Genomic DNA, 17,316 nt, shown 5'->3' with positions numbered 1-17,316 from the left:
TAGAACAATTAGACCGGATATTATCTTAGATTATAAAATGGACCAGCGGACCCTTAGAGTAAATTTTAAGGAAAAAGAAAAGTTTAAATATTCTTTTTTGTTCTTTTGAAGACCTCTAAGAAATAATAAATTATTGATCTTTACAAATAATTAAGACTTTTCAAAAAAGAACGTATAAACTAAAACTGGACCCAGTTGACACTGACAGTATAATAAGGCTTAGGGGTGTTTTTCTGCAAAGGTAAGGGGCAATTTATACTTCTACCTCCAGCAGGTATGCCTTGGTAACTCTTGTGTTTCCTATTATATAAGCAAAAGCAGTATTATAATGTTGTTGTTATTAAGAAATATTTCTTCTGAATCTATATCCCATTTAATGGACAGATGTGATGAAGCAAATAAAATGATGGAAAAGTAATCCTTTTGAAGTAGGAGTATAAAATAGAAAAGGTATTAAAAAATTATTAATGGAACAATCCCTTGTATGCAGAAAAAGAGTTAACAAACAGACCTGAAACAGCTATCCCACCAACTTAAAAGATAAAGCTGATTTTCTATATCGAAACTGTGAAAACAATGTGGTTTGTGTTGAATATAAACCACCTAAGTTTATTTCCTTTACGGAGTCCTAGATTCTGGTATTTGCCAGGTAGAGGAAACTTACAAAACTGACACTCTACCATCTACCCCACCAACCCTCTGCACACATCACTGGGGTCAATTAAACTTTACTTGGTAGCTAACACTATTTCAACTAATTGCTGGAGGAATTAAGACAAGTCCTGTGCTACTCAACTGGAAAATGACTCTTGGAATAAAAAAGAGTTCTGTAACAATTTGCTCCATTATTTTATTTATAGAAAATAAATATACACATTTATTTCTATGCTGAATTTATTTATAGATTTTTGAGCAGCTCTTACACAGCATGGATGCACAGCCAAATGCTCAGCCATTAACAGGGGATTTGCAATTTAGTCTGTATTTTTATTGAAATATAATTCACACACCATAAAATTCACCATTTTAAAGTGTAGAGTTCAGAGGGCTTTAGTATGTATGACTATCACTATGATCTAATGCCAGAACATTTTCATTACTCTAGAAAGAAACCCTAAACTCATTTGCTATCAATTCCCCATTTCCCTGAACCTCTGGCAACTTCTAGCCTACTGCCCTTTAAGAAAATTTTTTCATAACTGACTCAGTCATTTGAGCACGTGACTCTTGATCTCAGGGTCATGAGCTGGAGCCCCATAGAAACTACTTTAAAAATTATAATAGGTGCGCCTGGGTGGTTCAGTGGGTTAAAGCCTATGCCTTCCACTCTGGTCATGATCCCAGGGTCCTAGGATCCAGCCCCGCTTCGGGCTCTCTGCTCAGCAGGAAAGTCTGCTTCCCCCCCAATCTCTCTCTGCCTGCCTCTCTGCCTACTTGTGATCTCTGTCAAATAAATAAATAAAATCTTTTTTAAAAATTATAATAAAGAAATTCTTTTTTTTTAAGATTTTATTTATTTATTTGACAGAGAGAGATCACAGTAGGAGAGAGGAAGGGAAGAGATCACAGAGAGAGAGGAAGGGAAGCAGGCCCCCTGCCGAGCAGAGAGCCCGATGTGGGACTCGATCCCAGGACCCTGAGATCATGACCCGAGCCGAAGGCAGCGGCTTAACCCACTGAGCCACCCAGGCGCCCTATAATAAATTCTTTTCAGGAGTGTTGCATTTCCTGGTGTCATGAAATATTCACAAAATAACTATAGACTAATCTACCACAAAAATGATCTACTTAATTCTCTATTAAGAAATTCAGATTTGGGGGCGCCTGGGTGGCTCAGTGGTTAAGCCGCTGCCTTCGGCTCAGGTCATGATCTCAGGGTCCTGGGATCGAGTCCCGCATCGGGCTCTCTGCTCAGCAGGGAGCCTGCTTCCTCCTCTCTATCTCTCTCTGCCTGCCTCTCTGCCTACTTGTGATTTCTCTCTGTCAAATAAATAAATAAAATCTTAAAAAAAAAAAAAAAAAAGAAATTCAGATTTGGTCAATATTTTGTTATTAGAAATAAAGTGATAAACCACATATAAAGTGATATACCAAATCTTTGAGTCAAAATATTTACTTAACATATATCTCCAACAGTCAAAGAATCTTAAGATTTTTATTACTCAGTAACTAAATCCCTCCCAGATACAGAGTAACAAATTTTCATCAGTGCCAGGAGTTATAAAATACTCAATGTAACTTCATTTTCACTCACTGGGTATTTTTAAATCTTTGTCAACACATTAAAAAAATAATAATAAAAGAAAAAAGATTTCGTTTGTCTCTGATTAGCAACAAAAGATCACTTAAATATCTAGCTGTCAGCCCTAAAAAATGTTTCCCTCATGAATAAAAAGAAAGCATAGAACTGTAACTTAAGAGAAGTGCTATAGGAAGCAAAACATTTTTTCTCTCAAAAAGAAAAATAAAAGCAACAAATAATTAGCAAATAAAGTGATGCTACACAAAGCAAGGATTTTTTTTTTTAATATTTTATTTATTAATTGACAGAGAGAGACACCGCGAGAGCGGGAACACAAGCAGGGATAGTGGGAGAGGTAGAAGCGGGCTTCCTGCTGAGCAGGGAGCCCAACGCGGGGCTCGATCCCAGGACCCTGGATTCATGACCTGAGCCGAAGGCACACACTTAATGGTTGAGCCACCCAGGTGCCCCCAAAGCAGGGATTTTAAGAAAAATAAAAGCAACAAATAATTAGCAAATAAAGTAATGCTACACAAAATAAGGATTTCAGCTACATCATATAACAGATTAAGAGCTTTCCTTCAAAGTTACTCTCTACAATTAATCTTACCCTCATGAATCTTTGATTTCCTCATAAAGTTTGGGTTACCAAGTTCAATTGGTTTAAAAGGAACCAGTTAAGAGGTATTTGGCTGGATCAGTTGGAGGATAATATAACTCTTTGTCTTGGGGCTTTGAGTTCAAGCCTGAGATCACTTAAATAAATAAAACTTAAAAAAAAAAAAAAAAAAAAGTAAGCTATTTACTTAAGCTTTTCCATGGAAATTCCAGACTACATTTGCGCCATATACATCTAAACCCAGAAGGGGCACCTAACTGGCTCAGTCAATGGAGCATGCAACTCTTGATTTCGGGGTTCTGAGTTCAAGCTCCACACTGAGTCCAGGGACTACTTAAAAATTTTTTTTAAAACTTAAGAAAAAAAATTTGGGGTGCCTGGATGGCTCAGCCACTTAAGCGTCTGCCTCCCACTGAAGTCATGATCCAGGGGTCCTAGAATTGAGTCCCAAATCCAGCTCCATGCTTGGTGCAGAGCCTGCTTCTCCCTCTACCTACTGCTCCCCCTGCTTCAGCTATTTCTGTCAAATGAATAAATAAAATCTTTAAAAAATACAACTGTACCCACGAAACAAAGAGCAACCAAACATCCATGGTCCATAATGTTTGCCACAGGTTAGCTATTACAGCAAAAAAGGGAAACCACCTAAATGTCTAATGATGGAATGTCTAGTGTCCAAAAAGGAATAGTTAAGTCTGGCATAGCTGTAATGAAATACTATGCATTTTTTTTGAAGATTTTATTTATTTATTTGACAGACAGAGATCACAAGTAGGCAGGGAGGCAGGCAGAGAGAGAGGAAGGAAAGCAGACTCCCTGCTGAGCAGAGAGCCCGATGTGGGGCTCGATCCCAGGACCCTGGGATCATGACCTGAGCCGAAGGCAGAGGCTTTAACCCACTGAGCCACCCAGGTGCCCCGTGCATTTTTAGTAATATCAAAAAAGACTCAAATATAAGAGTCAGGAAAACTTCATAGAAAAAAAGGAAGCTTATTAATCAGGAGAAACATAAATAATAAATAAATCCCAAAGTAGGTTAGTGATATAAAGGCAAGAGTCTAAAATAAAATGTCTTGGAATCTGTTCCTACAAAGCTAAGAGTTTAACAGTATAAACCCTCAAAAGTCTAAGAGGAAAACAAATCCAAAATGAAGCAATTCTGAAAAACACTTGTCCTGGACTCTTCAAAAATGTCAGTATCATGACAGTGACATTTTTGTCATTTGGAAAACTTAAGATAAAAGGAAATTACAGCCATAAAAACCAAATTCAATGTGCTATCAGTGACTGAATAGATTACAAAGTTATAAATAACACTACTAATGAACAGGAGAAATTTCAATACAGATTGTATATTAGGTAACATATAGGCAATACCACACTTCACTGTGCTTTGCTTTACTGGGTTTCACAGATACTGCATTTCTTACAAATACAAGGGTTTTCGCAACCCTGCATTGAGCAAGTCTACTGGCATCATTTTTTTCAATATCATTTGCTCACTTTGTGTCTCTGTGTCACATCTTAATAATTGTCACAGTATATCAAATTTTTTTCATTATTCCATTTGTTAGGATCATCCATTATCAGTGATCTTTAATGTCAATATTGTAATTGTTTCAGGTGTGACATGAACCACACCCATAAAAGACTGCAAACTTACCCAGTAAACGTTATGTGTGTTCTGACTGCTCCAAAGACCAGATGTTCTCCTATCTTTCCCTCTCTTTGGGTGTCTCCCTACTCCCTGAGACACAACAATATTGAAATTAGGCCAATAAACTACCCTTCAATGGCTTCTAAGTGTTCAGTCAAAGAAAAAAACTTGTACCTCTCACTATAAATAAAAAGCAATTAATGATTAAACTTAGTGAGGAAGGTATGCCAAAAGCTGAGACAGAATGAAAGCTAGGGCCTCTTGCACAGGACATGAGCCACCTTGTGACTGCAAAGGAAAAAGTCCTTGAAATGCTACTCTAGTGAATACACGAATATGGAAACAAAACATTACAGGGGCTCCTGGGTTGCTCAGCAGTTAAGCGTCTGGCTCAGGTCAGGATCCTTGGGCCCTGGGACTGAGCTCCCCTTCGACAGGAAAACTGGTTCTCCCTCTACCCCTCTTCTCGTGCTCTCTCTCAAATAAATAAATAAATAAAATCTTTTTTAAAAAATTACTAATTACTGCTGATATGATGTTTCAGTGGCCTTGACAGAGATCAAACTAGCTAGCCTCAACATTCCCTTACGCAAAAACCTAGAGCAAGGGCTTAACTCTCTTCCTACGGGAACAACTACAATATCATTTTTAGGGTATCAGTTAGCAAGTGGTAAAAACAACACTGTATCTTGATTTAATTTAACCTGTAATGGTCCATAGGGGGAAAAAATATGCAACAGGGGCACCTGGGTGGCTCAGTGGGTTAGGGGTCTGCCTTCAGCTTAGGTCATGGTCCCAGGATGCTGAGATCAAGCCCTATATCAGCCTCCTTCCTCAGCGGGGAGTCTGCTTTTCCCTCTGCCTGCTTCACCCCCTGCTTGACTTATTCTCCCCACAACCCAGGACAAATAATTAAAAACAAAAAACCTTTAAAAAAAAAAAAAAAAAAAAAAGAGGGACGCCTGGGTGGCTCAGTTGGTTGGACGACTGCCTTCGGCTCAGGTCATGATCCTGGATTCCTGGGATCGAATCCCGCATCAGGCTCCCAGCTCCATGGGGAGTCTGCTTCTCTCTCTGACCTTCTCCTCGCTCATGCTCTCTCTCAAATAAATAAATAAAATATTTAAAAAAAAAAAAAGAAAAGCCAGAGAGAGAAATTTTAATGAGCAGCTAGCATCATGCCTACTCAATTCCTATGTAGCTCTAGGGCCTGAGCATCTCTGCTCTAAGTGTAATTCTAATGTTTAAAGATATAAACATACCATTATTATCATGGATGAAGGCTGTTTTTTTTTTAAGATTTTATTTATTTAGGGGCGCCTGGGTGGCTCAGTAGGCAGAAGCCTCTGCCTTCGGCTCAGGTCATGATCCCAGGCTCCTGGGATCGAGCCCCACATCGGGCTCTCTGCCCAGCAGAGAGCCTGCTTCCTCCTCTCTCTCTGCTTGTCTCTCTGCCTACTTGTGATCTCTCTGTCAAAAAAAATAAATAAAATCTTAAAAAAAAAAAAAAGATTTTATTTATTTATTTGACAGACAGAGATCACAAGTAGGCAGAAGCAGGCAGAGAAAGAGGAAGGGAAGCAGGCTCCCCGCTGAGCAGAGAGCCTGACTCGGGGCTTGATCCCAGGACCCTGGAATCATGACCTGAGCTGAAGGCAGAGGCTTTACCCCACTGAACCACCCAGGCGCCCCTGGATGAAGGTTTTAAATTCTCCTTTTTTTCCTGCCATCTTTCTTTTTTGTAATTTTAAAATAGCATAAATATTTAATTAACACATATGTTTGCATACTATGCACTAGTCATTACATACACTGTACAAAACTGTTTACCTAAAACTGCATATAGTATACAGCACCTTATAACAATTTAGAAGTATTCTGGGGCACCTAGGTAGCTCCACAGATTAAGCATCCAACTCTTGGTTTCAGCTCTAGTCATGTTCTTGGGGGTCCTCGAATCAAGCTCTGCATCAGGCTTGCACTTAGTGGAGAGTCTGCTTGTCCCTCTTCCTTTATCCCTCCCCCTTTTCTCTCTGTCTCTCAAATAAATTTTTAAAAAGAGAGATAAAAGTATTTTCAGGAGACATTTTGATTACACAAGAAGTCTACACTTAGAAATTAAATCACTTGTATTATTCTTGACATCTGAGAGTCAGTCTGTCAATAAATACTTGATTACCCAAAATGTACCAAGACAACCCTACCTTCGGCTAGAGAATCAGGGTAAACAAAACAATCCCTGAAGTGTTCTAAAAAACCAAAACAAAAAAGAATGAGTAAACAAATAATTTTAAGAGCTAAGAAGGAAAAACACAATGCTGTCAAGAAAGAATAGAGAGCCCACTTTAGATACGGCAGTGAGGAAATTATATGAGGTCACATTTCAGTTGATTCCAGCCACTCAAACAGGGAAAAGAGCATCCTGAATTCCATTAGAAGGTTTAAGTAACAATGTTCTCAGAAAGGATAGATATTAAAAATTCTGCTTGTAGGGCACCTGGGTGACTCGGTTGGGCTACTGCCTTCAGCTCAGGTCATGATCCCGGAGTCCCAGGATCGAGTCCCACATCAGGCTCCCTGCTCAGCAAGGAGTCTGCTTCTCCCTCTGACTTTCTCCCCTCTCATGCTCTCTCTCACTATCTCTCTCTCAAATAAATAAATGAAATCTTTAAAAAAAAAAAAAAAATTCTACTTATAGCATAAAAGGGATATAGTGTCAGATTAAAATCTTCCATTAATCAGTTGTGCAATCTTACACAAATTACTTAACATCTCTTGGCCAGTTTCCTCACCTAAAAAATGGAATAATAGTGCTATGAGAATCCAAATGCTTATGACTATGATCATGATTATGAAAGATGAGACAGTACAGTGTTCAACAATTTGTCCATTCCCTCAAAAGTGTTCTTAAGTGATTCCAAAAGCTACCTGTAAAAAATAGTCAAATACTTCCAATGCCTGGGTGTTAACTTTAAAAAAATACCAATTAATCAAAGCCTGCAGTGAAAAAAATACTAATCTTATGCCTTGCCTATTGCTTTAGGTCCTTCTTTCCTTCCTTCATTAAATAACTATTATTAGCTTAGTTTGTGGCCAGGAATTATGACACTACAAGTGCTAAGACAGTGTAATGCTAAGCAAAGTAAGTCAGAGAAAGACAAATACCATATGATTTTGCTCATATGCGGAATTTAAGAAAAAACAAAGGGAAAAAAAGAGACAAACCAAAAAACAGACTCTAACTACAGAGAACAGATGATTGGGAGGGGGGTATGAATGGGTGAAATAGGTGAAGGGTATTAGAAAGAGCACACTTATTTTTATGAACACTGAGTAAGACACACAACTGTTGAATGACTATACTGTACACACATAACTAATAAAACACTGTATGTTAACTATACTGAAATTAAAATAAATTTAATTTAAAAAAGAAGAAGAACATACGTGTTAGGATTACATAATGTAGAACAAGACAAACCCCTGTCCTCATGGAACTTAAAAATTCTACTGCAGAGAAAGACATACAAATTAAAACAGTAAATGCTAAGAAAAAAAATATATTGAGAAAGGAGATGTTGCAGAGGGGATGACTGTATCAAGATAAAACTACTTCTCTGAGGGGCACCAGGGTGGCTCAGTGGGTTAAGCCTCTGCTCATGATCCCGGGGTCCTGGGATCTAGCCCCACATCGGGCTCTCTGCTTGGCAGGGAGCCTGCTCCCCCGCCCCCTGTCTGCCTCTCTGCTTATGTGTGATCTCTGTCAAATAAAAAAATAAAATCTTTGGGGAAAAAAGAAGTTACCTCTCTGAGAAGATAACATCTTAGCAAAAGGTGAATAAAATGGAACAAGGCCTAAAATCTTAAAAAAATCTAAGAAAAAAAAAATCACACAACTAAGCTGTGGGGCCAAAAACAGATGTTTTACATTGTCTTTGTAGCCAGTTCCCCAAACCCTAAAATATTTCCATGATTCCAACCAATAATACAGTAAATGGGCACATCTTATTACTAACAAAGATAAAAGGAATCAATACAATAATCAACTAAGGAACTTTTATATCAAATCCAGTGTAAAGACTAAGGATGAACATCAAGAACTTTGCTGTGGGAAAACTGAAAGGAATGGCATGTTAATACGGCAAGAGGTTTCATGACTATTACTGACAAGTATTTTTACATAAATGGAGAGATATACCACATTCATGGAATAGAAAAGTCAGTATTGTGAAGATGTCAATACTCCCCCCAATGACCTCTACACTCAAGGCAATTTCAATCGAAAACCCAGCAGAATTTTTCTTTATTGACAAGTCGATTTTAAAATCAGTAAAAATAATCTGAAACTAATATAACATTGTACATTAACTATACTAAAATTGAGAAATAAACGGATGGATAGAAAAAATATACAAGACAACAACACCCAGAACAATTAAAAAAAAAAAAGGTGATACTACCTAATTTCAAACTTTAGCATAAAAGCTTAAATTAGCAAATTAAGCTTAAATAAAGCAAATTATTTAAGCAAAGCTTAAATAAACAAATTAGCTTAGCAAAAAAGCTTAAATAGCATAAATTAAGAAACTAGAGCATTGTTGTGGGGCACATCTGACTGGCTCAGTCTGTAGAGCAGGCAACTCTTGATCTCAGGGTTATAAATTTAAGCCCAATGTTAGGTGTAGAGATTACTAAAAAATAAAATCTTTAAGGGGCGCATGGGCAGCCCAGTCAGTTATGCATCTGTCTTTGTTTCAGGGGCTTCCTGATGAGCCAGGAGCTTGCTTCTCCCTCTCTATTCAGTAGCTCCCCCCACCCTGCTCTAACATGCTCACTCTCTCTAATAAATAAAATCTAAAATAAAATAAAATTAAATCTTTTAAAAAAAAGATACTGGTAGGGGCACCTGGGTGGCTCAGTGGGTTAAAGCTTCTGCCTTCAGCTCATATCATGATCCCAGCATCCTGGGATAGAGCCCCGAATAGGGCTCTCTGCTCAGCAGGGAGCCTGCTTCCTCCTCTCTCTCTGCCTGCCCCTCTGCCTACTTGTGATCTCAGTCTGTCAAATAAATAAATAAAATCTTGGGGCGCCTGGGTGGCTCAGTGGGTTAAGCCGCTGCCTTCGGCTCAGGTCATGATCTCAGAGTCCTGGGATCGAGTCCCGCATCGGGCTCTCTGCTCGGCATCTCTGCCTGCTTCCCTCTCTCTCTCTCTGTCTCTGCCTGCCTCTCCATCTACTTGTGATTTCTCTCTGTCAAATAAATAAATAAAATCTTTAAAAAAAAAAAAATTAAAAATAAATAAATAAATAAAATCTTTAAAAAAAAAAAGGTACTGGTATAACGGACACACAGATCAATGAAACAAAAAATAGTGCAGATTCTTCCCCTCAAGATTTTTGATAAAGATAAAAGATTAAAAAAGGAGAAATCATCTTTTTAATTACTTGTGCTTAAACAAATGGGTATCTATATGGGGAAAAAAAATGAATTGTTATATCATACTCAAAATGGACCACAGGTATAAATTTAAAAAAGAAACTATAAAATGTCTCAAGAAAACACAAGAAAAACCTGCTACCTTGGGAGAGGCAGAAATTTCATACAAGGATCCAAAAAGCACAAGTCAGAAAAGAAAAAAAAAAAAAGATAAATTATAATTCACTTCTGCTTTCTGAAGAACGCTAATAAGAAAATTTGAAAGCAAGCCACAGACTGGGAGAAATCATCATAAAACAGACCTGTATCCAGATGTTTTAAATCAGTAAGACAAACCTCCCAATTAAAAAATAGGCAAAAGGGACGCCTGGGTGGCTCAGCTGGTTAAGCAGCTGCCTTCGGCTCAAGTCATGATCCCAGCGTCCTGGGATCGAGTCCCGCATCGGGCTCCTTGCTCCGCAGGGAGCCTGCTTCTCCCTCTGACTCTGCCTTCCACTCTATCTGCCTGTGCTCACTCTCGCTCGCTCTCTCTCTCTCTGACAAATAAATAAATAAATAATCTTTTAAAAAAAAAAAAATAGGCAAAAAATTTCAACAGACACTTCATAAGAGGTATAAAAATAGCCAAAAAAGCACATGAAAAGTTGCTAATCATTAGTAGTTAGTAAAATAAAAGTTTAAACTAACCACGAGAAGTTCTCATACTCACTAGACTATCCAAAAGACTAAAAATATCAAGTGTTGGTGAAGGTATGGAACAACTAACCTAGAACTCTGTCCCACTCATTGCTGGTAGGTATGTGAAACAGTACAACCATTTTGGAACATAATTTGGCAATTTCTTATAAAGCTGAAAATTCAGCCATTTACCCTTAAATATTACCCAAGCCACATGAAAACAATGTTTACAAGAAGCCTTTACACAAATGTCCATTTGTGTAAACCTTTATTCAAAATCGCCAACAGTTAGAAACAACTTGAACATTGACCGACCCTTAGATCACTGGCCAAACTATGATTATGTCCACATAATAGAATAAAACTCAGCCATAAAAAGGAATAAAATACTGATACAGTAGTATGAATGTAATTGCATAAATATTATCCTAAGCAAAAGAAATCAAACAGGTGGCGCCTTGGTGGCTAAATCAATTAAGTGTCTGCCTTCAACTGAGGTCATGATCCCAGAGTCCTGGGATCAAGCCCCAAGTCAGGCTACCTGCTCAGCTAGGAGTCTGCCTGCCCCTCTTCCTCTGTCCTGCTCTCTCTCTCTCTCTCTCTCTCAAATAAATAAAATCTTAAAAAAAGAAAGGAAGGAAGGAACACAAAAGAATATATACTATTTCATTTATATGAAATAACTAGAAAAGACAAAACTAATTTATAGGAGTGCAAAAGATGAGTAGCTATCTAGGACAGGGTTAAGGGGTGGAGAATAACTGCAAGAAAAAATAAAGGAACTTTTTTGGATGATGAAAATGTTCTCTATTTGACTGTGATTCTAAGTTACATAGTACATTCACTCGTTGAAACTCATTATGTTTTATATTTAAAATTGGGTGCAGGGGCGCCTGGGTGGCTCAATGGGTCAAGCCTCTGCCTTTGGCTCAGGTCATGATCCCAGGGTCCTGGGATCGAGCCCCATATTGGGCTCTCTGCTCAGCAGGGAGCCTTGCCTTCTCCTCTCTCTGCCTGCCTCTCTGCCTGCTTGTGACCTCTGTCAAATTAAATAAATAAAATCTTTAAAAAAAAAAAAAATTGGGTGCATTTTGGGGCATCTGGGTGGCTCAGTCAGTTAAACAGCTGCCTTCAGCTCAGGTCATGATCCCAGGATCTTGGCATCAAGCCCCAGGTCAGGCTCCCTGCTCTGCAGAGAGCCTGCTTCTCCCTCTCCCTCTGCCTGCCCCTCTGCCTACTTGTGCTCTCTCTGTCAAATAAAGTCTTCAAAAAAAAAAAAAACAAAACAAAAACACACACACACACAAAATTGGGTGCATTTTAATTCATGCAAATTATCAATCTCATGAAGAGGTTGGGCATTACTTTTAGCTGTATTTCTGCTGAAACCATAGCATCAAAGCTCGATTCTCTTGAATTTCCAGAAATTCTGTAAACAACCTAATAATACATAACAAATCCAGTTCCGCTAAAACTTAAAAAAAAAGCATTTATAAAGTTGATTATAATGTCATTCATCCATTATTTAAATATAAAACTTTCCTTTGCATATAATAGATACAGTCAGCTGAATGAAAATCATAATAGAAAACTTTTCTAAGATTCAATCAAGCATGAATCAATACACTGAAGTCTGAAGTATGACTCCTGCCTCCTGGAGATACACAAAAATTCCTTATTTATATTCAGTGAATATTTATTCAACACCTACTTACCCATATGCCAAAACAGTATGAACTGTGCAAGGAAAGAAAGAAGTTCAGAACAGAGAGAAGCCCATTTGCAACTGTACAGAAGGACGATGAGATGTTTAAAACTTACGTTGTTAGCAAGAACGCCCCATCACCACATCTTTCCAGAGCCTTTCGTGCAGGAGGTTTTGCTGCAAATTCTACAAAACCTTTTCCTGTAGCTCTACCACGATCATCCACAACCACAACGGCTTTCTCTACAGGACCAAACTGGGAAAATGCTTGCTCTAGCAGCTCATTGGAAACAACCGGCGAAAGGTTCTTGACAGTGAGGGCTGCTCCATGTGTAGCAAAACGAATTCGGAGAGGTCTGCTCTTCAAAATGGTGCCATCCAGCTCTGCTTTTGCAATTTCAGCCAGTGTTCTGGATTCCTTTTTAGGAGGAAAAATCACTTTTTAAAGATGATAGTAACACAAATAATTTTAAATAGCGGTTTCTAGGGAGAAGAGCTGGGTAGCTTTTGGAAATGGCGGATAGGGTCACTTTGTTTTTGTGTCATTCAACTTTGGTATCACATGCATTGTACTAATTATTCAAAAATAAGTATGTTTAAATACCCCAATGTCCCAAGTCATCACTAAAAGATTATCTATTCAGAAATTACCAGCTATTAAATATTTGAAGCAATCTTTTTAAATCTCCTACATATATTACAAGAAAATAATTACTTTTTCAGACCAAGCACCAGTTACTGGAAGCTATTACTGAAAACAGAATAATTTCCCATATACTCCATGTTTTTGTATTTACATCTTAAAAAAACATCTCACTCCTCCAATGCCAGAAAATTCCTTTCCTTTTTATTTCTTTCTTCTATCATCTATGAAAACTCCTATCAGATGTTAATAACCACTTCTGAAATACTTTCATGGACTACACATTTCTCCATTATATTGAGAGAAGCAAACGTGTACATTCATAGGCCATGTGCTCTCCCCATTATAGAGAAAAATCAAGTGCATGTGCATTTATAAACTAGAAAATACATTCATTGCTGAAACCACTAGGGAACTTCCTTCTTGAAGAATTCAAAGCTGGTATAGAATATAGACATCTAAACATAATCAACAAATTGGAAGTTCAATATAGTTATGTTCTTTTTCTTTGTGTTGTGAGAACTCTCCAGAAAGAACTGAAAGAAGTTTTATATGCATCTGTAAGAGAACAAATATATTGTCTTATTTAAATCTTAACGTCATAATAGATCCTTATTCAATACCTAAAATATTAATGACAGCTTTAAATTGCTGCATTTATGCAGAAATCTATCTACAGAACTAATTTTACAAAGACAAATGAATCTAACCTTTTTACAGATTTTCAAAAAAGCTATTTCTAAAAATTACTCTTGGGGGACCTAACCAGCTAAGTCAGTAGGGCATGTGACGTGATCTCCGGGTTTTAATTTCAAGCCACACCTTGGGTATAGAGATTACTTAAAAATAAAATTTCAGGGGCACCTGGAAGGCTCAGTTAGTTAAGCATCTGCCTTCGGCTCAAGTCATGATCCCAATGTCCTGGAATCAAGCCCAGCGACAGGCTCTGTGCTCAGCGGGGAGCCTGCTTCCCCCTCTCTCTGTCTCTGTCTGCCTCTCTGCCCACTTGTGATCTGTCCGTCAAATAAATAAATAAAATCTTTTAAAAAAATTTTTAATTTAAATCATTCTTAAAAGTACCAACAAACAGGGGCACCTAGGTGGCTCAGTCATTATGCATCTGCCTTTGGCATAGGTCATGATCCCAGAGTCCTGAGATGGGAGCCCAGTATCAGACTCTGCTCAGCGGGAAGCCTGCTTCTCTCCCTCCCACTCCCCCTGCTTGTGTTCCCTCTCACTGTATCTCCCTCTGAAAATAAAAAATAAAATCTAAAAAAAAAAAAAAAAAAAAATGTACCAACAACCATTCAATAAATATCTAACAAGGGATAGGTACTTTGTACCTAATATGTCATATAAAATCCAACAACTCTAAGAGGTAGATTTTAAAAATACTGCTGGGTATGACTGAGAATGGCAAGAGGCATGAGGAAATTTTAAGGATGATAATGTTCTCTATCTTGATAGGAGTTTGAATTAAATGTTATTTTTCTAAATTGTACACTTAAAATTTGTGCATTTCACTGTATGCAGGTTTCAAACACCTCAAAAAAATAATACTGGACTCTAGTTAATGATAAGCATGCTAGAGTGTTCAGAGAATCAAGAACTGATGGGTAGAGTAAGATGAATAGGTAAGTGAAAAAATATATATAACAAAACTTAGAGAATCTAGATGGTGAATCAGAGGATGTTCATTACTATATATTTGAAATTTTTTCATAATAAAATGTTAAAGGATAGGAGGATAAAGAGAACCTGATGAGGACTTTCTAAAACTGAACACTGGTGGGCACCTGGCTGCCTCAGTTGGTAGAGTATGTCACTCTGGATCTTGGGATTGTGAATTCAACCCCCTCACTGGGAGTAGAGATTACTTAAGAATAAAATCTTAAGAAAATAATAAATAAGGGGTGCCTGGGTGGCTCAGTGATTTAAAGCCTCTGCCTTTGGCTCGGGTCATGATCCTGATGATCCTGGGATCATGAAAACAGAATAATTTCCCATATACTCCATGTTTTTGTACCTGGGATCCCTTGATCCTGGGATCAAGCCCAGCCATCAGGCTCTCTACTCAGCAGAGAGCCCGCTTCCTCCTCTCTCTGCCTGCTTCTCTGCCTACTTGTGACCCCTATCTGTCAAATAAATAAAATCTTAAAAAACAAAAACAAACAAACAAAAAAAAACCTGGGCTCCCAGACTTAAATAATAATAATAATAATAAATAAATAAATAAATAAAACTGAGAAGTGCTTCCAGAGGGCATCTCCTGCTCAGATTCAGTCAAGTATATTCACAACATCATATATTATTTCCCCAAGAGAAGCAGGAAGTCCCAATTTTTATGTTAAATCAAGTAATTTATTTTATTATTATTATTATTTTTTTAAGATTTTATTTATTCACTTGGCACAGAGAGAGAGATCACAAGTAGGCGGAGAGACAGGCAGAGAGAGAGAGAGAGAGGAGGAAGCAGGCTCCCCACCGAGCAGAGAGCCCGATGCGGGGCTTGATCCCAGGACCCTGGGATCATGACCTGAGCCGAAGGCAGAGGCTTTAACCCACTGAGCCACCCAGGCGCCCCTCAAGTAATTTATTTTAAAGTTGGCAATGAATTAAATTACTTTGGGGCCAAATAAAATGTTTATGCTGTCATGAATTTTCAAAGCCATAATCCTTCTTCAAAACTTATATTTTCATTAATAATTCTACATCAGGATTTCTCACCTTCAGCACTCCTGACATTATGGAAAAGATAACTCTTGTTGTGGGGAGCTGTCCTGTACAGGAGGTTTAAGCCAGTAGAATAACCCCCACTTTTGACAATGAAAAATTTCTCCAGACACTGTCAAACGTCCCCCGGGAAACAAAACCACCCCATTTAAGAACCACTGCTATAAATGTGTACTAAAGTTATCTGTAAATTCAATTAAAATTACGTGTTTGAAATGAAACCAAAGATTTCTTTACTTCATACCGCAGAATAATGATAAGGTAAATTTTACTAAGTAGATACTATATGCTAGCCACTCATTATTTCATATAAATATACAGAAATATGCATATAAATACACACCTACACAATTAGCTTCCATTATCCTCATCAACAACCTTACAAAGTGTGTTGTTAATATCCCCTCTTCACATATGGGGAAATAAGCCTAGCAGGTTGAAGTAACTCACCCCCAGATCTATACATAATTCATACTACCAATACACTATAAATTCCTCCTTCCAGCTAGTGTCCCTGCATCACTTTGCATAAAAAGTAAAATTACAGGTTTTCAATTTAAAAGGAATATAAAAAGATAACAAGAAACTGACTACCCCAAGATAGAAATTGCTTGAATTAGAATCTCATGATGTCCACTAGACCCTTTCAAAAGGCTCTTTACAAAGACCAGATCTTTTTATTGTTTGCTAGTGATTAAAACTGACCACTGCCAACAGTACTAAATTAATAAGTACAAGGAAATCCACCAATGCAAAATGGAAACAGCCTTCAAGTCAATCAACAGAAAGTTGGCTGGGTAACTGGCAGTCCACTCATACTGTGAAATACAATATGGTCATTAAAAATCAATCCAATGATATGAGAAGATGTCAAAGAGATATTAAATGAAAACCTCAGGGCGCCTGGGTGGCTCAGTGGGTTAAGCCACTGCCTTCGGCTCAGGTCGTGATCTCAGGGTCCTGGGATCGAGTCCCACATCGGGCTCTCTGCTCAGCAGGGAGCCTGCTTCCCTCTCTCTCTCTCTGCCTGCCTCTCCATCTACTTGTGATTTCTCTCTGTCAAATAAATAAATAAAATCTTTAAAAATAAATAAATAAATAAATAAAAGAGCACTTGAAATTATATGCTGGACAGGCCACTAAGGAAATTCTACAAGATCTTCTCTAGTATTTGACATTCCGTAAGAAGTACACAGCATTTCATTATTAAAAACAAACCCAAGGGGAGAGGGTTTAGTCCCCAGTGGCTAAATTAATGTAAATTCAGTAGATTTTTAACTCTTTATTTACAATAGTGGTTCTCAAATCTTAGCAAGCATAATAACAACATAGAGGGCTAATTAAAACGCAAGACTACTGGGGCACCTGGGTGGCTCAGTGGATTAAGGCTCTGCCTTCGGCTCAGTTCATGATCTCAGGGTCTTGGGATTGAGACCCACAGAGACTGTACAACCCCTTATCCCCGCATCAGGATCTCTGCTTAGCAGGGGGCCTGCTTCTCCCTCTCTCTCTCTGCGTGCCTCTCTGCCTACTTGTGATCTCTGTCAAATAAATAAATAAAATATTTAAAAGGAAAACAGAAACAAAAATAAGATTGTTGGG

General features: G+C 38.0%; 1 protein-coding gene across 2 annotated transcripts in view; it reads right to left on the bottom strand.

Annotated features, from left to right (window-relative positions):
* PSPC1 (paraspeckle component 1) overlaps positions 1–17,316 on the bottom strand; it is a 104,949-nt gene that overhangs the window by 83,618 nt on the left and 4,015 nt on the right. For both annotated transcript variants that reach the window (XM_059144158.1, XM_059144159.1), the window contains exon 2: positions 12,455–12,756. In XM_059144158.1, coding sequence (XP_059000141.1) covers positions 12,455–12,756 — 302 coding nt within the window. The remainder of the gene's footprint in view (positions 1–12,454; positions 12,757–17,316) is intronic.

Source organism: Mustela lutreola, chromosome 13, assembly GCF_030435805.1.
Source record: "Mustela lutreola isolate mMusLut2 chromosome 13, mMusLut2.pri, whole genome shotgun sequence".
NCBI classification, from domain to species: Eukaryota; Metazoa; Chordata; class Mammalia; order Carnivora; family Mustelidae; genus Mustela; species Mustela lutreola.
This window is presented reverse-complemented; position numbering and strand designations above follow the sequence as displayed.